A 19273-nucleotide genomic window follows, 5' to 3' on the forward strand; every position below is an offset into this window, starting at 1 on the left:
ACTGTAAAACCGACCTGTCGTTTTGCTATATATACCGATTGGTCAAGAAGGCTTTGTGCCTCCATCGAATCGGCAGAGACCTGGTTATGTGATTAGTTTGCCACCTCTTTACCTATGAGGCTCTCCACATGCCGCATGTTTTGTAAATACTATTTCCTGGCAAGCAAGATGCTGAATGGCTACCGCAGTATTCTCTAGCCAACTTCCGCCGCGCAGTGAACGTTTACGCGTTCTATGTGCAACCGACCAATGCTTATTTCGTGCTACAACTTCATGTTTCGACCACGATATTCCGAAGAGGGCGCTATTCCTCTGCGAGATTTCTCTGGTACGCTAAATCCCGTAAGATTAACAATCTTTATTAATATCTCATCGATGGCGGTATACATTTCCGTCTTCGCCTTTTTGATCTGCGGGCGATCCGAAGAATAAACGATCAGAATGGTATGTATTTCATATCCAAAGATTCTGAGTTAATCGTCAAATGAAATGTACAGTAATTGTTTAATTATTTGTTAATAGCATGTAGCAAAGTACATATGCGTATACAATTTTGAAAGAATGGAAAGTTACAAATAGCATGCTTCAAGAAGTACATAACCTTATTGACAAAATTATGCGCCTACATTATTTCTTTGAATGTATTTTACCCATGTTAATGATAAAAGAAAATTACAGATTCAAATTTGTACTGATCTAAAATCTTATCCTACAAATCAACGTTTGATGAGCATGTTTGATTGAGGTTATTGTCAATAAATAACTTGTTAGTTTCATGTTTTGACTTTTGCTTACAGACTGAAGGAACTGCTACCATCAGAACAAGGAAGTTCATGACCAATCGGCTTCTATGCCGAAAACAAATGGTAAGTAATATTTAACTACTGATTATCCTTTTGTTTAGTTGCTTGCCGCCCTTTATGATACATAGATGTACTAAGAGTAATTGTACAGTTTAGGAGTCTCATCTCCCATATTGACAAATTTGTACTCAATCGACGTGTTCTTGCATGAAACGAAAGAATCCGGAAGAAAAAAACGTCACTTCGTCCCGTGAAGCGAAATATTAATTGTTAAAGTTGACGACTAAATTAAGAAACGTGTACCGGCGATATGTAGCGATGTGAACATGCGCATGCTCTGTAGCCATATATGCATATTCTGTGGTTACATGTGCATGCAAAAATAGCGCGAATTTGAAACGATTATGCGAATATCTATCAAATATTCATCTTATCAAGTCTGAAATTCATCGTATCAAGTCTGAGATTATTAGAATTAGAATGAGTGTAATATATACATTAATCAGCTAAACATAACCTAACCTAACCTCACCAAATCTAAAACCTTTACCTTTACCTTACACTAAGGCCTTGATAATTTTTTTAGAATCTGTTATTTTAGTGTACTACTTGAGTAACATTCAAGAGATTTTAGGTTCAAGAGGTTTGGTCATTGTTTATTAAAAAGTTATTAACAAAAGAAGTTTTACAGATAGGGCCTATTTTTTTGACATAATGTATATTAAAAAAATGTTAAACAATACATATAAGTGGGGGAGAGGGGGAATCCATATCCTTTCTGCAAGAAAATATATCCTAACCCAACTTATTACATCTTTATTGTTGGAAAGATCCCTTTAAAACACACAGTCTGTCTTTTATCTTTGTATACGGTTAAGCGTTGTGGATTTTAAGGAAACTTTTTCAACAATGTTCAACAATATATAAAGATGTAATAAACTGTATAATTACCTACTAAGGTATATGTAATTTCTTGTTTCATAGGTCGTAGATGTGATCCATCCAGGTCAGCCATCAGTCCGGAAAACTGAAATCCGAGAAAAGTTGGCCAAGATGTATAAAGTAACACCGGATGTTGTTTTTGTGTTTGGTTTCCAGACCAATTTTGGTGGTGGCAAATCTACTGGATTTGCACTCATCTATGATACCTTGGACTATGCCAAGAAGTTTGAACCTAAATACAGGTTAGCAAGGCATGGTCTCTTTGAAAAACAAAAACAGACAAGGAAACAGCGTAAAGAACGTAAGAATAGGATGAAGAAAGTGAGGGGCACCAAGAAAAGTAAAGTTGGTGCGGCATCTAAGAAGGTAAACCAAAGTAAAATATATTTATTACATAGATGTATGATCAAATTTTTCTCTCTTTCTCTCTGTCTCTCTCTCTCTCTCTCTCTCTCTCTCTCTCTCTCTCTCTCTCTCTCTCTCTCTCTCTCTCTCTCTCTCTCTCTCTATTATCTGAATGTTAATGTTATAACTGGATAAAGGAAAATTATCTTTCATCATTGAATGCTTCTCAATATAAAATTTATGCATGCTAAAATAATGACCTCTAAACAATGGGCTTTAGCTTTTTTAAATTATTAGCTTTATTTTACATATATACTCTACTTGGTGTAGGTATTGTTTTCATTCAAATAATTTTAATAAATGAATGCAAATCTATTTTTTTTTATTATGTATCCAAAACACGAGTATCTCATTTTGTTTGGTATAATTTAATAATTATTGTTTAATGAAAATTCAGGAACAATTTTTCAACTGAACTCTATGCATGTTACGGTGGTATACGCTTGTTATTCATATTCTAGGGAAGGAAGTAGACAAATGCTCATCATTTGCACTACAGATTTCTGGAGGGGCAGTATCTTATTTATGATGCTTATGGTCAGCATGCAAATCTCTAAGTTTCAATATACTTTGTTCTATGTTAGTTTAGTATGAGCATGCTCTTCATTTTTTTAAGTTGTTTTAGAGCAGAATATTATTTCACCTTACTTTTGGGCTTTGTTTGTTACATTATTTACCACTATTAATCAATCACATACGATTCTAATATTTCACATTGCACAAGGGGTTGTATCAACAGACAATACAAACTTGTCCTTAACCAAGTCTGCTGATATCTAAGACTGCAAATATATTTTTGTGTTTGTATAGAATATAGGATGTTCTAAGATATTCCTTAAACAGGACTTTATTATTTATTATTTATTTATTATATACACATTTCCTATTTACTAATTTATTTCAGGGTTTAACACATTGTTTGATATTAAATATTAAATTAGCGTAAACTTGAAAATTTAGTAAATATGTTACAATAGTTTTTTCAATTTTACGGCTTAAAATTAAACTTCGGTTTAAATAAATTCAGTGCTTTAGTTTGATTTAAACAACATTCAAATTTTTTCAGAAAATTTTGAAACATTGTCTAAATAAGATTTATAATATTTGTAATTATACAAATTTTGATTATAAAAAGGTTGATAATTCAAAAATCTTAATTTGAAGTCTTTGCTCTATTAAATAATAATAGATAGGGGTGACAAATTATAATATTAATAATTTTATTTTATTTCGAAATACATCCTGTGTATGTCCTGTGAACGTGTATTCTGTATCAGTATAAAATTAAAAGTGTAGAAAAATTAGTAGCATCATTTATTGTATTATATTATTATATTATATGTTAATAAATATTGTGTATTTTGTATTTAATTATCGCTACTATTACTATACTATTATGCTTTACGTGTTAGTTGGAAGGTACAAACAATGTGTGTCTCATATCTATGCAATTTGTGTAGATTGATTTTAAAAGAATTGTTTACGTGCATGTCTGTGCTGTGTATACAGTTGATTTTAGTAAGGCTTGGATTATTATTTTTACTTAGACAAACAATTTCTTTTTTATTTCAGTAATACAACAAACTTTTGTGAGGATTGTGTGGTCCCCATCGTCGACGTAAGATTTATTGTAAATTATAACATTTTTAATGCCTGTAATTATAATAAAGTTTACGTCATAAAGGCATATTATTCTGTATATAAATTTTCATTTAGATATGGCTATACGATATCTCAGGGTTAAATGTTAACAAGATAAATATTAATTTATCAACCAACTTCCTTACAACACACATTTTACATACGAGTAAAATAAATTTGCATAATCCAATTCTCGCGCATGTATCTTCTTCGCCTGATCATTCATTTCTCGAGTGTTTGTTGCTTTCTGACAAAATTTTTATTCCTACCAAACTGCGCCGTGCGTCTATCATTGATTCATTCTCGTATCTACTCTACGATCTACTTTCTCAAAATTACGCGCTCACATTACGACCTCGACGGATGATGGACGATTTTTCCTTGTTTTCGTACGTTTTTCGATGGTCTCGTTGTCCTCTATTCGTTTATTAAGCGCAGGTAGAGTTAGGTCTGTGGGTGATTCGGTAGTAGTTACTTCTTCGAGTACAAGCATTACGGTGGATTCCTGGCTGGCGGTCACAGTAGGTTCAGTAGGCGTCAAAATGGTGGAGAACATTGGAAAACCTGACTCCCCCTCGTCGGTAGTCGCGATCGATTCGGTGGTTAGGACAGTCGATTCGTCGTTTATTACGGAGGATTCGTCGGAAGATGAAAGTTCTTCGGTCGACTCTGCGGAAGCTACTGTGGTTAACTGGGTAGCAGTGGTAGGTGGAGTCGATTCGGCAGAAGTCGCTATGGATTCCTCTATAGGCACGGTAGTGCCAATGGTGGTAGTGGTGACGATCGATGGTTCGGTCCGAGTTACAGTTGGGGTCGTTTGCCGTTGTATTGTGGTTGATTCGGTCCTCGGCGTGGCAATCGTAGTTTTCGGCACCTCGAATCCATGTATATTAGGCCAATCGAAGTTCGGGAATGATGGTAATGACGGCAACCAAGACTTGAAGTCCCACTCATCCGAGTCACAGTCCAATTTATCCCCTGCAACTTTCCGGATGATGTACCAGTTACCTAAGTGGACCCCCCAATCCCGTTTTGGGTCCAATGTTACGTTAGCTATCGCGAATAAAAGTAAAGAAAATAGATTGCCATAAGAACGTTAAACCTGTGGATCTGCATCTGAAGGAAACGGAAAAAGAAGAAATATTATATCAAGAGAATGCGATTCTCGAAGACTCCCGGAAGATTGCTACTGTTGCGCTAATTGCATCCCTCGCGTAAGATTTGCGAATGACGCATCATATAAATCATCAAAGTCGCGATGCTTTCAATTACGTCCCGTAGCGAAGCATAAACACATGATTTAACGTCCACAGCGAGCTCCAAGCCGCGGCTTGATGAGAGTTTAAAGGGGGAATACCGATTCAGGACTAGCGAGAAAAATTCTCCGCTTCGCGTAATCAAGCGCGTAGCACTTACACAAATCCAAGACGAGCCCTGGGTAACCCTGCACCCGTTTCTCCAAAGTCTTGTCAATGTTCAGAATGTCCTGCGGCGAAAAACTCGGACTTGACGTTTCGTCGCCGAACCACTCGTGCCATTTCCCCACGATTCGGTCCTTCAGCATTCTGAACCAATCTCGTACCGTCTCTCCGAAGCCAGCCGATCGATATCTACTGTGGGAACCCGCACCATCTAGGACGAACGAGCGTTGGGATTATCATGAGAATGGAACGTTGAGCGTTGACAACGTACAGTAACGCACTGGCCAACTAATAAAACAGCTATCCGCAATTTGACGATGTTGCATACACCTATTTCGTCTGATCTTTGCTCGATTTTGATCGAACGTAACCCGACCGGATGCTGGTCGGACTATTGTGTGCATTAATTACGAATCCCATTGACGCCGAACGATACCAGCAAATCTCACGCGTGCGTGTTGACCCTCGTCGGAAGGTATCAAGCTGATTTTAATGGAACCACGTCGACTCATCGAGTTCGATAAAGCATTGCGTTGTTACGCAATATTAGCATCCCTTCGATTCCTTTGACGAATGTTCAATATCTCAATTGCAACGCGACACTCTCGTAGAGAAAAGGAAACGCGAACACACGCACCAAACGAACGTCAGAGTCCTATCCAATTAGGATTGACGTGTAATTACGATTGAAGGACTCAGCGTAGATGTGGGTTTCTAATGTTTCTCACCGAGAGCTCTTCCAAACTTAGCGAGACTACGTCCAAAGTACAATCTAAAGTATATTTTGAAAATTTCTCTCAGAAGCTGTACTGCCAGCTGGTGGGCTCAGGCTGTATTCCGTTCATCGATGCTTAGCGACGATTGTCTGTTCGGTATGTGTCATTGTGTTGAGCGTATAATCGCTTCATGAAATAACGACATGTACCAAACCGACAGTTGCTGGCAATCACGTACGGGATTACGATCTTGGGAGAAGCTGGAACCCACACCCAGCTGCCTCAACTTCAACATTCGATTTCCACCACTCTCTTCTGGAGACCCTTCTTCTGGACGCACGGCGTTGAAGCTTGCCGTTCGACTTCACAAGTTCTCTGTTTCTTATAGAAACGTCACGTATAACATGGTCTAAAATCGTAGATGGTTAGATTCGTAATTAACGAGCCAAAAAACCTTAGGATACGTTATCTCGACACTTTTCAAAGTGTCAAGAACACTGTGCTTTGAAGAACATAGGCTTTATCGCTGATGAACTTTGACCCTCTCTATTCTCAGGAAAATCAGAGACGTCGTTAATGCCCATTGTGTGTCCAAAGAATGCGAGGCTCGTGCTGAACCCATCGATATTCTTTTCTCTTTCCGCTGCGAAGCACTCGCACACACACACACACACACACACACGCGCGCGCGCACACCCGAGCGACTGTGCAGTCCAGTTTAAGATAATCGTAACAAAAATACCTCTATCGAAGATCGGTGTTGGCGTGACGAGCTGGCAGGTGAAGAGCAGCAGCAGCAGCAGCAGCAGCGGTATATCGCACAGTGATCGCATTTTCCGACGGCACGAACGGCTACTCTGCGTGCGGGTGTGCAAGCGCGTGTGGCTTTATATGTCCTACGGCGGATGTTGATGATGGCATGACGATAGTCATCGTTAGTGCCACAATTTTATCGGGAATCGAGCTGGTCGTGGAATCGCATCGGATGGCTAAACCACCCGGTGGACCTTGTTTACATCCCGATTCCTCATCGAATCCTTCGATGAGGCTCGATGAGGCTTGACCTCCTCCAACAAGGCTCGCCGCTCTGCAACGTGTCTAACTTGATATCCAGCGTCGCACGTGTCGCGGTAAGACACGTACAATCGTTTGGTCGTTTGTTCCGCGAATCGTCGTATCGTGGTATCACGCTATTGTGCCGCGACGTTACGTATGAACAAATTACACACGGCCGTTACGTTGTGTGCCGTCGTTACTCATTTGGGTTGGCAAATCCGGCAATCTCGCGTCGGCTATCAATTCGTTGCAATCGCTGCGCTGTTGATTTCACAGTTTGAACCGGTTTACCACGTATTACGCTCGGCCAGGTTTCGAATGTCCAACCTAACCACGATACATCATTGCTGCTGATTTGACGAGTGTATGGCTTGATATGTCGCAATAAAACAGGCTGGAGAATAACGCAAAATGGCTAAACGTCTAAAAATATGAAAGGAGGAGCATTGATGGTGCATTGTTATGACGATGCGTGGTTATCCTTTTGGCGAATACTTTCCCTCTTCGCGAACAGAGACAGGCTTTGTCTCTGGTGAACTATTGAACGATCGCAAGCACGCAAGCAAGTGTATTATGTGCATTACAATAAGCGCGTTACAAGTTTCTGAGGCTCTTGAGAAGCTGAAGTTCGTTCATCCTTTATCCATTTCGTTTCCTCGCCTTGTGAGTGCTTGCAAAAGTTTGTCGGACCTTCTTTTACCGATAGCACATGTGGAACGGAACATGTGGTGTTCAGTTTCTGCCATCGTCCATCGCTTTTCGCTATCTTCCAGGTAACCGTCTGATTCTGCGTTTCAATGGTTTACTTTCCGTGCCAGTGAAATTATTGATGATCCGTCGAACTTCTGGAAGCCTCTGATGAAGGGAGAACTTAAAGTTGCGTATTTCTCCGCGAATGATGAAACGGAGGCATCGATGGCGGATCACGGATCAAACGACTGAATTTTTCATCAACGTAATATGAAAATTCGTTTCACGTTAGAAAAATATCAAACTTGATTGTGTTGAAAAAAATACTACAGTCGATGTATTGTACCACGTTATTTTGCTCCTTACTCCATTTTTCTCTAATTATTCGAACGAGTATTTTCCATTTGGTCTTCTTTTGCATATTTTGAACAACATTAGAAACTAATCGAACTGCAGCAATAATTAGACACGATTTATCGACGATGTGCAGCGGCATATGACCCACTGAACTAAAAACCAGTTTAGAGTTCCAGCAGATCTTAATTAGACGATTAATATTAACAGTGAAAGTGTGCTATTAATTAGTAGATCAGAATCAAGCGTTTCATCTCGCAATTGGATTGACCCAGAATTTGCCTTACAGACTGCTACAAATTGCTTTCAAGTACTATAGTTTTATATCTCCTCAGAACAGACTCAGAAGAGATGACAACTCCACCATCAAAATTAAGGAAAGGAAAGGTATCTATATTTCAAGAAAGGACATTTTTTCCGATTCTCTCTCCACTATCTGTTTCACAAAAAATACATTCACGCAACGCATAATCAGCATGATTTTTGGGCCAAGTTGAATCGCTAGATCATCGGTCAGCTCGCGCAGACTTCCCAAATAGCAGATCTATATTCGAGCCATGAGTCAAACGAGGCCGGGTGATCCCTGCTTGCACGCTCACTTGTTCCATGTCATAGCTCAACGTGGCTCCCTTCAGTGCGGGTAGGCCTATTCCGCGACTGCAATTCTTCCCTCGCATCCTGAACTCCGTTCATTATTTCCCTTGCTTGCTTTTACCTACAACCTACATCGCATCATCTGCCTGTCCTAGAAATTCTTTGTTGTGCGCATGAGTCTGCAGTGAGATAACGGATGCCAACGTGACTGTCCACTCGTTCAGTTCTAACGGCGAGGTTGGACCTATCGAGGTTTTGCAGCGATCATTGGCCCCTCGATGTTTCAAGTAAGTATTCTAGCAATAAGATTTGAGAGCTTCTCGATCAAGAGAAAGTCAGACCGCATGAGACGTGGTTTATACGGATATCGTGCGTAATATAGAAGTCTCTAACGTCGTAGGCAACCACGGTGTCATGGGGACACACATGGGACATACATTAGATGCATTAGTACGATTTAAGAAATGCGTAGTGAGCGGGAGGGGGATTTCTCACCAATTTACGTAACATGTGCGCAGGGATTACGGACGAAAAAAATGAGAAAGTGAAATCCTTCGAGAAACTTCTATGTTCCGAGTATGGACGAGTCCATTATTGTCGAGACTGCATCGTTTGGTCACGTGGTTTAGTGCGCAGTGGCGGAACAATATACTTGAAGACCCTTGACTTCGAAGGTCTCCCAATGTCATTAAAATGTTCGACCGCTTTTTCATTGTCTCAAGCATTCAGGAAGAAACATATGTTGTTATTATGGCTAAGAAGAACGAAGGGAACATTGTAAAACTGGACTCAGTTATGCTTCGAGAAGGATGTTTTCCGATCGAATAAGTCTTCCATTTCACAAATATTATTATTAAATTGTTCGTGTGATATCATTTCCCATTTCGAAATCGACTCGGTTCATTTATTTATATAAGTTAGTCATTAAGTTCGTGGTCGTATCAAACGAGGTATATGTTACTCTGATGATAGCGACTTGGATGGTTGCAATATTATGTAATAGTCACGATTACTAAATGACCAGTGAACTAGCTGAGACCATTAGACCACCTCTTCATACGCTGAAGGCGTTTAATCACATTGCGATAGCTCAGAAAGACCGTCAAAAAGAAGGCTCGACCAACATTTGCTCGTTTTTCATTCCATCGTTATTGCCGTAAAATATTAAACTCATCATCATGCATAAAGTGCACATGGTTGCACATGGTCTTTGAACATGAATAAGTTCTAGACGAGGAGTCATTTTACGACTCGAGCAACTATTAAGTTCAGATTAATGGGAAAATTCGGCTGTTCTTTTGATGAACGGTCCAAGTCATTTGGGACCGATTGCCACCGAATGGTTTCCAAAAACTGTGTTAAGATACTGTGGGGAGATGCCTCAGCACCTGGACGTACAAAGAGTCATGTTTGTGAAATTGGATCACATGTTTCTGTCGAGCCTTACTCGATTACCTACGTTAACTGCATCTCTGTGCGCGAGGTATCCTCCCTCAGATCGATGTTCACGGCGTCAGAGCTTAACTGTGGAGTCCTAGCTGATGGGAACTCAGGACTCAGGAATCAAGATGTGCCGATCGGCCGTACAATTTCAATGATGGACCAAAGAGAACGATGAACTTTGAGCGATTGATCGTTTACGTATAGCGGGTAGGCTGAGCTTTTCTCCGCTCCAACAAAAAGCCAAAAGGTTCAGCAGAAACCTGTAGCAGAAAGCTCTGAGCGTGGTAGATAGGGCGTGATACAAAACGCATTTAACGCTATTGCGTTAAATGAGATTATTGTTCGATCGTGTAGTTCATAGCGGAAACACAGAGATGCCGCATACACCCCCATAAGACCCGCGATGTAATCTTGTTCATGCGTTTCCCTGATACAATTTCATTTAGCTCATAAAATGTGTCAAGTGTACGCGAGAAAATGTTTACGAGGTTTTCAAGGGCTTCTTTCTGCCTTGGTCGATCTCATCGTAATCCCACAATATTCTCAATCCATCATTTTTCGCCGTAGACCCAGTACCTTTGTTGGACCAATTCACACGATCGTATTCTGCTTTCTGTTTGCCACACGTGCAATCGGTCAATTTCTCAACTTATCATTCACTTAATTAGAAAAATCCTCGATAAATTAGCCACTGTGACGGCCTGTCGGATTAGAGCGTAAATCATTTCTCTCATAGAGGACAAAACTGAACTAATCCATTAAAGACCATTGGCTTTTTAGTGGTCTTCTCGCAGTTGTACGATCGTTGCATCTTTATGCACGTCTATTGTCTACATGTCTATGTATCTTACTTGACACGAAATACGATCAAAGTGAAAGCCCATTTCATGTATGTCCTGTCCCGACATCTTATCGTATCCAGCACTGTTGCTAGTCCAACGGGAGGTCGGTTGAAGAAGCGACACACATACAGATGGTTCTGCGTCCGTCCAATGAGGGCGAGAGTAGACTGGTAGGAGAGAACGCTATAGGGTTCGTGGTGCGATGGAAAGAGAAGAACAGAGGCGAGAAGGAGAGGCCGGAGAGCGTAATGGAGAGAGACACACATGATGTTGGGACTGTGTAGAGCTGCAGAGAAAGGGACGTATCAGGTCTAAAAAGCAGCCAAGGCGCTGGGTCTCGTTCGGCAGTCTGGGAATGGCCACGTTCTGGTGGACGTATTATTGCCAACGTACTGACGAGACATTCAAATTCACGCTGTCTTCCTCAGGTTGTGCTTCGTTCGGAAATGCCCAACAAGAAGGAGACGATCGAACATCGTGGCGAATTCAGGAACGGTGATCATGATGGTTATACGGCGTTACCGTTATCACCCTTTCGGCTCACCGACTTTGAGTTCGAGTGCAAAACGGAGCCCGACTCGGCCGGCGAGGGCTTGTCAGAGTTTGTAAGTTGATCGGATTTTCGTGAGTTCGTTAGTAGTGTCGCTCATGGAGTACCGGGGACTAGCAGTTACGGCGCGATCAATGTTCCGAGGAGTTCGCACTCGGGAAAAATGTTCCTAAGCAGCACTCCATGAGAGTCGTCTCCAGTCAGTGGCCAAATATTGCCGCGCTTTTTCCGTATCGCGTTACTCCACCATGAACGCCACTGATTGTGTTGTGCTGTTCGGTTGTAAAACGTAATATTATATAACCTGACTTTTTCATCGCGTTGAATAAACGACGGACTTATTGTGATTATTATTAATTTTAACTTGTGGTTAGTTAAGACTTCCGGCAGCGCTTGTTTTCTCTTCTAATAGTATTTCATGGAATATTTTGTGTAACGTTTTGCATGTGTATTTTGCATGATGCATCTGCTTTCTTTTTGGGATACATTATTTGTTTTATTTTCAAGAGGACAGATACGTGAAGGTAACGTTTTATATATTTTTTATTATAGGATACAACACCAACAAATCTTGAGGATATGTCGCACATTCCAATGCCTACAATAAAAAATCCAATTGTTTTGCTGGAAAGATGCGATAAGATTTGGGAAACGTTACAACTAATAAGGACACAGGATACAGAATTAACAGCAAGTGAAGATGAAGATAAAGATGAAGAAGAGAAAGGAAAAGGAGAGAATAGACATGAAGATAGGAAAATAGAATCATTTTTTAAAAAGACTGAACAGATTTGCCCATCAAAGCCGTTGAAGACATTGCCCATCAAGAGTCTACGTAAATTGACAAATGATAGTAAAACACCTTTTCAGTTTTCAGTCCAAAGGACAAGAAAGTTGTTTCCTTGTATTGTATGTGGCAAACAATACTTGGAAAAGAGATCTTTAAGAAAACATGCATTAAACATACATGGAATTATCATTCCAGTAAAACATAGGCGTCCCAGAAAACCAGATATAACTGATATACAGGATTCGAATACTTTACATAATAAGGGAAATAGTAATTCTGACAAATGCTATAACAATAAATATTCGCATAGAAAGATGACAACTGGAAAAACTAAAGCTATGAAATTTCCATCGATTTTGACTCATTTAAAGAGGTCAGAGAATGTATCCAATGTTGATTCTATTAATGTTCAATCTGAGAAAACTAAAACTAAACCAGTAATTTCTATAAAATCACAATATAACAGATGTGTATTGTGTCAACAAAAAGTAAAATGCGTGAAGAAACATTTGATCAATTATCATAAAATTGGATGTTCTGCGAATATGTTAAAACAGCTAGAAACATCGCTAGTGGTGGAGGCTACAGTATCATCTGATAGCAAGAAATCCATGTTAAAAGAGATCTTATCTGGTAGCAAGAAACCTATGTTAAAAGACATATTATCTGGTAGCAAGAAACCCATGTTAAAAGACATATTATCTGGTAAACCTTCAGAGACATCTATCACTAAAGGTATGCAAAATAAATATCACATGGTGCGGAATAAAGACAAAATCCATGAATCTTCTCAAGTACCGCAAAAGCGAAAATACACATCACCTTATGCGACTGCGAAGAAAAGATTCAGATTGAGTAATGGGCGTTATGCTTCTCCTCAGGATATAGAGGAACATATGCAGAAAAAGTACAAATGTGATATTTGCCTGGGAGTATATTCAAGCACCCATACTTTCAATAAACATAGACGCATTCACGCCTCACGTGGAGAAACTAAAGAGAACTTTCACAAATTCAAATGCAACTATTTCAATTCGCCGTTGAGCAAAAGGTACCAGCAACTAATGGGTGTTACAAAGTCAACTAATACCGTTCCGGGAAATGTTAACAATGGCTTGTCGAGCGATAGTCGAAATGTACAATCGAACGATTCGAAAACGTCGAGCCCAAATCAGAGGACTTCTAGGATTTCTCGAACAGCCGATGCGAACAAGGAAGATACTACTTGCTCGTGCGGAAGATCGTTTCGAAATCTTAGTATCTTGCGTATGCATAAGGACAATTGTAAAATCCATAAGCAGGAAGAAAAGAGGACACAGCACAATACAAGAGACGGATACAGCAGCGACAGAGACTCGGGAATTGGTATCAATATCACGATCAAGAAGCGAAACAACTCTTATGAAATAGTCGGTAAGGATGGCGAGGAAGACAAACAGATTAATGTCAGAGATGATGATACTCCATTATCCAATGGAGTGTCTCACAATGTTGTCGAAAACGCTGCTACTGCAGATACTGTGCAACAGCTGGATAAAAGTGAGACATCGAAGTACAGCAAAACTCACAGTGTTTTGAAGATACGAGATGCGGACGAAGATCTGATCATCGATATCGAAGAAGATAGCCAACAATCTAATAAGAAAAGAAAGCAAACGGTTACTCAAGAAAATGATACTCAAGAAAACGGGATAAGCTTAAAAACGGAACAACAGGACGTTGACGAGGGAGTTGCGAAAGAAGATAATACAGTAGAAAATATTCGCAGTTTGAAGCAAATGTGTCAAGAGGTCATCAAGAAGATCTCAACGTTGCAAGAGTCTGATGATACGGCGTGCCCGAGAAAAAGGAGAAACGTACAATCTGTGAGTAAAAGCTGCGAAAAGACTGAAACTGAAGAAAAACAGCAAGACGGATTGGAGCCTTCTGCAGCGGTATTCGACCTTACGACGTGTTCGTATTGTAACAAACGTTTCGGCACGATTAGTTTGTACAACAAGCACCGGTGCACTGTTGAGGAGGGTAAGACATACGATGATTATTCGCTGAATTTGCTGTGCTTCTGCTGTGGCGCCACATTGAACAGCTGCAGCCAGTTTGACGAGCACATGAAAACCGTGCACTACGACCGCGCGTTCCACTGTTACTTGTGCCCCGAGAAATTCCCGGACAAGAAAATACGAAACAAGCACACCAACACGCAGCACGACACGTCCTGCAGATTTTGCCACATGGATATTCCTTTGTGGATAATAAACCTACATGAGGCTTATCATCTGGGTTTCGGCTATCCCTGCCACAAGTGCAAGAAAGCCTACTCGAGTAAAAGGAATCTTATATATCACAACTCGACGATACATAAGAAAGGCGTAGACACCATGGTATTTTGTAATTTATGCTTGAAATCGATCAAACTAAAGTCCTTCCGGAGTCACATGCATTCGCACGACAGTAACAAGTGTTACTTTTGTAAGAAAGAGTTTAACGACAAAGCAGGCACAGAATATCACACCTTGATATATCATGGCGGCGCGTTTTCCAAATTGAAGTGTAACGACTGCAACACGCGTTTCTTGACTAAGAGGCAACTCGAGCAGCACAGGAAGATAGGCAAATGCGGTAATGTGAAGAGAATAAAAAAGGAAAATACGGAGAGTTGTGAAGAGTATTGTTAACAATAGCGAGTATATTTCAGGAGAGGGTAAATCGTCATACGGTCACATTAAGACACAAAATTAAACTGCTCGGGCCAAACGTCTGGATGGAACCCATCGCGAATTGTTCCTCACATAATATCGACGCGTAGAACACTGTTCGCTGTCGCAGAAGTGACAGAAACATTTCTTTTTATCCTTATACGTGAAATGCATTATATATTTTTACAAGCATCGGTATGGGCGCTTGCTTGTTATACGGATTGTCCACATTGTAAACCTACGAGTATTGATACTTTGTTAACTTCACGAAACCTAATTTTACAATAGACGTTTTAATTTTACCATTGATTTCTTTTCATACCTCTGTATAATGATTCTGTTTCCTATCTATCTTTTATGAAATGCAGGTATATGATTTACAAGCTACTGCCATCAAGTAGATTACACCGTAAGACACCTTTCTCTTTTATCGCGTAACAATCTCGCGTTATTAATATCTACATTGTGACAATGCGCATTAGTCTTAAATTAATATTTTCTACTCCTATTGCAATCCAGCGACGACGAACGACGATAAGAGAATATTTCTACCATATTACATCCACAATAATCGTCTAATACTCTTGGATTGCAGGAAAGTATATTTACGAGCATGTCATCTGTGTCGATATTGTTTATCTTTGAATCTATTATATTTACATAAAAATTGTAACAAGCCAAAGTCGCATAATCGCAATGTACACTTGATTCTAATACGATATGAACACTTTTTTTTCCTATTGTTGATGCAGCTTTTAACACGACAATGTTCAGTAGCAGAATTTGTTTTAGTATAATCACTAGGAGTTAAATGTCTCTATTACGACATTGGACATATATTCGGACCTGCATCAATGAAAAAAGCGTCACAAACCACTTGAAATCAAGTGTATACAAATTGGTGTGATAGTCTTAATATATGAAGTTATTATCATTTCAGAGTGTCTTGTAAGAGATACATTATAATGCTAACGCATAGTGTTTTAGAAAGATGTAACTTGGTATGTTAAGACACATTGTGCCGAATTATGTATATGAAATGCATGTTTAATGCGTGCTATTATTTAAATATCGTAATGTTAAAGTTAATACTTTGTTGTCACGTGTGATACATAACAATATTAATTTCCTTACATTACACATGCGTCCCCTAATAATGACGGTGTTAACTATTATTTCATGTTTATTATATTTATGTATATATATATTACGATGAAAATAATTAAACAATATTTATGCAGAGTCAATTAATTGATTACTTTCATCGTAGCAATATGTATTTATCGAATTTGATTTTTATCTTGTGGACGTTTGTCTCTGAGACGTAATGTACTAATTAGTTTAGCGTAAGATATAATTATACGTTTTACTTCATTAAGTTGCTGATAGGTTTTTGTTTTTATATGACTCGAAATGCAGTATAGCTGATATCGCCCTATGTTAATGTAAAAACAAAATAGCAACTATATAAATAAAGTTCGTTTACGCATTTGTAACAAGCTCTCTGATTCGAGAAGCAATTCGACTTTTTTATTTTTCATTCAACCATCAAATTCACGGTAGGTACAGAATTACAAAGAGCCACATGGTTAATTAAGGTTATATGATTAGCGCGACATTTTTCCTTTCTCGTCCAAATAAGAGTATCTGGTAGCAATTCACATTGAAGTGTAGAATTTTGTAAAAATTAAAGTGCGTAAAAATTAAAATTTAAATTTTCCAATCCAGATGTTATTCCTGTTATTCCTGCTTTATTCGACGTTCCGAGACAAATACTCTCAAGCCCAAGTGTTTAAATTTATAAAGAAAATTACATTACAATATGTATATATAAATTAATATATAAAAAATATTAAAATTACACATGCTAAACTTGAAATTTTTACGCGCGATATGACATTTACAGTTACAAATTCTCGCACAATAAATTACGGAGCAACACTCTCGACCGTGTCGTTTCTCTTCTTTCAAACTTGGCGCGCGCGCGTGCGCGTGCCTCGCGAGGACTTAATTGCGGCTGGTACTTGACGCGGCCGGTAGATGTCGCGTCGGGTGCGGCGTCGCCATCGGTCGGTGGCAGGACGAGGCGACGATCAAAGCTGCGCGAAGTATCAGGGAGGGCGGTTGTGTTACGCTTTCCTCGTCGGGCGATTCGCAGAGAGTCCGGATTCACCACATTCGTACGTGTGTGCGCGGCGACCGGTCGATGCGAGGGGAAACGCCGCGGTGAGAGAACGCAACGGGAAAATGACGGCGCGTCGCTGTGTGATTTGACAAGTGAAGAGGAAGCGCTCTCGGATGGGAACAGTGTCTCGTTCGAATACCGCGGTGCTTGACGCTTGTGGACTTTGAAGGTACCCCCGCCATCCCCGGTGCAACCCTGCGTACGAGACGACCTCTTTTCTCTGCTAGTAGGAGCGTCCTTTTATTTTTCTATCTCTTCTGCCTGTATTTCTCTCTCTCTCTCGCGCGCGCGCGCGCGCTTTTGCTCGCTTGCTCGCAGGTACGTACGTACGTACGTTGATATGTTTGTTCGTTCGCTCGCTCTCTCGTCCGTCCGCCCCCGTTCTTTTTCGTCCTACCGTATCAGGGTGAGCGTTTCGACGTATCGTTCGATAATCGTGCGGATTCGAGGCGCCGCGCGGCGTCACCGAACCGCGGCACAAACTCGGCCGAAGTGCGGGAAAAAGGGTTCGAGAGATCGATCGCGCGAGAAATATACCGTGCCGAGGAGCCAGACCCGGCGCCGTCGACGTTAATATACATACGTATGCATATACATGTATATATAATGTGTATATATATATATATATAACCTGTGCGTGCGCGTATAACGAACGACGAAATCCCGGTTTAGTAATCGCGGAAGCGGGATGTACTACCGTTTCATGCATCCTTCGATCTCGCTCACCTTTTTATTTCGTCAACAAGCGATCCGATCCGGTCGATCGCCGACGAGCATGTCCGCGGAGGATTATCGTCGAGCGATTGATTCAGCACGCGCTGTGTCGTTCGCAAGGTAGGGATGTTTATACCGCGCTGAGTATCGACCCGTGCTCGGCATTAACCATTTTGTAAAATTGACGCGACGCCATGACGTAAGGCGCAAAAATGACGGTTAGCGCGTTCGATTCGGACGTAACTCGGTGTAACGGGACGACCATGATCTCGCGCTACGTGGAAGACGAAAACTCGATACGCGCACGTCAACTTCGTACTTCTCGGAATACGAAAGGAGATACTCGGGACGAGGTGCGATTCGCCGTCGCTCAGTATCGTTCAGTGATATTTGAACCCGAAGCCCAACCGTGTGCCTGCGTCGGAACACCCGTATCCTGTCAAGCCCGCTGCTCGTTCCCGTTCGTGAAACGCGATAACCTCGCAGGTATCGTCCGATTCCAAGATTCGCGACTTTATTGATTTTCCGCTTTTAAACGGCCGTTAAATGGCTCTTGAATAGCCGCTAACCAGAATAAAAACATCAAAACACACATAACACATACACGCTCTCTCTCTCTCTCTCTCTCTCTCTCTCTCTCTCTCTCTCTCTCTCTCTCTCTCTCTCTCTCTCCTCTCTCTCTCTCTCTCTCTCTCTCCCTCTCTCCCTCTCTCTCTCTCTCTCTCTCTCTCTATCTATCTATCTATCTATCTATCTATCTATCTCTCTGTAACTATTTATCCCATCTCTCTCCATCCATTTTTTTCTGATTTAAATCGCCACGTACAGTCTGTGTACACACATTGGCGACGGGTATACACTCGCGACAATACAACGACGACACGGCGACTCAATGACGACGAGGACGAGGAGGAGAAGGAGGACGACGACAAAAAGCAAAACAGGGGGAAAAGGCGCGCGCACTGGTGCCGAATTCCGGAAACGATTCCGCCTCTCCGCGGGGCAGGATCGAGTTAACGAGAGACATCACCGAGTGTTCCGGCCGCGAACGTCGGGAGAGAGCCGGGACGGGATCGGCGCGCGGCCGTTTTTATCGCCGCGGCTTGAGAGGCGCGCAGTGCTCGAACGGGCACGCTCGAATCGATTTTCCCGGTGGTTCTGCCGTCGAGCGTCGAGCGAGCTTACGCCAACGTACGTGTACGTGTGCGCATTTTCTCGACTAGTCGCTGCTCGCCGAGTGGACGCCCGTTAATTCCTCGCCACCGGTGAATATCCGCGACACGCGCGATCGCGCGCTCGTCGTCCCTCCCGGTTCTCTCGACGCTTCACCGAGGAATATTCCGCGCGTTCCCGCCCAAAAGTGCAGAAAGCTCTTCGCATCTTCGCCGGTGTCATGTTCGCGGAGTTTGTGGAATCGTTCTGCGCAGTGCT

At 41.1% G+C, this 19273-nt stretch overlaps 4 protein-coding genes across 26 annotated transcripts in view; 3 read left to right on the forward strand and 1 right to left on the reverse strand.

The window, feature by feature from the left end:
• The first annotated feature begins 337 nt into the window (after positions 1–337).
• Positions 338–3839, forward strand: RpS24 (ribosomal protein S24). Of its 2 annotated transcripts, XR_850235.3 has the most exons (5): positions 338–444; positions 798–866; positions 1788–2111; positions 2612–2687; positions 3723–3837. XR_850235.3 is itself a non-coding variant. In XM_011150884.3 (4 exons), exons 1-4 carry the CDS (start codon positions 442–444, stop codon positions 3723–3725), a joined length of 399 nt encoding a protein of 132 aa, XP_011149186.1. In that variant the 5' UTR covers positions 341–441; the 3' UTR covers positions 3726–3839. The 2 variants fall into 2 exon arrangements, 1 of the variants encoding a protein (XP_011149186.1); XM_011150884.3 differs by lacking the exon at positions 2612–2687 and having other exon boundaries at positions 341–444; positions 3723–3839.
• Positions 3701–7090, reverse strand: LOC105189049 (mucin-2). Of its 3 annotated transcripts, none has more exons than XM_011150886.3 (3): positions 6671–7090; positions 5208–5423; positions 3701–4769 (listed from the first exon to the last, which is right to left on the reverse strand). In XM_011150886.3, exons 1-3 carry the CDS (start codon positions 6759–6761, stop codon positions 4135–4137), a joined length of 942 nt encoding a protein of 313 aa, XP_011149188.1. In that variant the 5' UTR covers positions 6762–7090; the 3' UTR covers positions 3701–4134. The 3 variants fall into 3 exon arrangements, with proteins under 3 accessions (XP_011149188.1, XP_025157473.1, XP_025157552.1); XM_025301688.1 differs by lacking the exon at positions 6671–7090 and adding an exon at positions 5484–5702; XM_025301767.1 differs by lacking the exon at positions 6671–7090 and adding an exon at positions 5494–5589.
• Positions 7091–8466: 1376 nt separating this feature from the next.
• LOC105189047 (uncharacterized) lies at positions 8467–16463 on the forward strand. 2 transcript variants are annotated; one of them, XM_011150881.3, is made up of 3 exons: positions 8467–8909; positions 11336–11512; positions 12010–16463. In XM_011150881.3, exons 1-3 carry the CDS (start codon positions 8901–8903, stop codon positions 14920–14922), a joined length of 3099 nt encoding a protein of 1032 aa, XP_011149183.1. In that variant the 5' UTR covers positions 8467–8900; the 3' UTR covers positions 14923–16463. The 2 variants fall into 2 exon arrangements, with proteins under 2 accessions (XP_011149183.1, XP_011149184.1); XM_011150882.3 differs by lacking the exons at positions 8467–8909; positions 11336–11512 and adding an exon at positions 11542–11746.
• Positions 16464–17020: 557 nt separating this feature from the next.
• Positions 17021–19273, forward strand: part of LOC105189045 (ankyrin-3) — a 105344-nt gene continuing 103091 nt past the window's right edge. For 11 of the 19 annotated variants that reach the window (XM_025301890.1, XM_025302185.1, XM_025302210.1 and 8 more), the window contains exon 1: positions 17022–17354. The gene's annotated coding sequence lies outside the window, so the exon portion shown is untranslated. Of the gene's footprint in view, positions 17355–18627; positions 19108–19273 lie in introns of those variants that run through there. The other 8 variants (XR_003113507.1, XM_025302364.1, XM_025302402.1 and 5 more) reach the window with 6 other exon arrangements.

The sequence above is a fragment of the Harpegnathos saltator genome, unplaced genomic scaffold (assembly GCF_003227715.2).
Source record: "Harpegnathos saltator strain DR-91 unplaced genomic scaffold, Hsal_v8.6 scaffold1, whole genome shotgun sequence".
In the NCBI taxonomy this organism is placed as follows: Eukaryota; Metazoa; Arthropoda; class Insecta; order Hymenoptera; family Formicidae; genus Harpegnathos; species Harpegnathos saltator.

What these genes read in the sequence shown, in the direction of transcription:
- RpS24 (XM_011150884.3), top strand. An exon ending in TTCTATGCCGAAAACAAATG is followed by an intron (nt 867 to 1,787) that starts GTAAGTAATATT and finishes CTTGTTTCATAG; the next exon opens with GTCGTAGATGTGATCCATCC.
- LOC105189049 (XM_025301688.1), bottom strand. Translation starts at nt 5,616, where the DNA reads ATGCACACAATAGTCCGACCAGCATCCGGTCGGGTTACGTTCGATCAA. An exon ending in TAGTTGGCCAGTGCGTTACT is followed by an intron (nt 5,424 to 5,483) that starts GTACGTTGTCAA and finishes CGTTCGTCCTAG; the next exon opens with ATGGTGCGGGTTCCCACAGT. An exon ending in AGGGCTCGTCTTGGATTTGT is followed by an intron (nt 4,770 to 5,207) that starts GTAAGTGCTACG and finishes GGAAAGTTGCAG; the next exon opens with GGGATAAATTGGACTGTGAC.
- LOC105189047 (XM_011150881.3), top strand. An exon ending in GCGAGGGCTTGTCAGAGTTT is followed by an intron (nt 11,513 to 12,009) that starts GTAAGTTGATCG and finishes TTTTTATTATAG; the next exon opens with GATACAACACCAACAAATCT.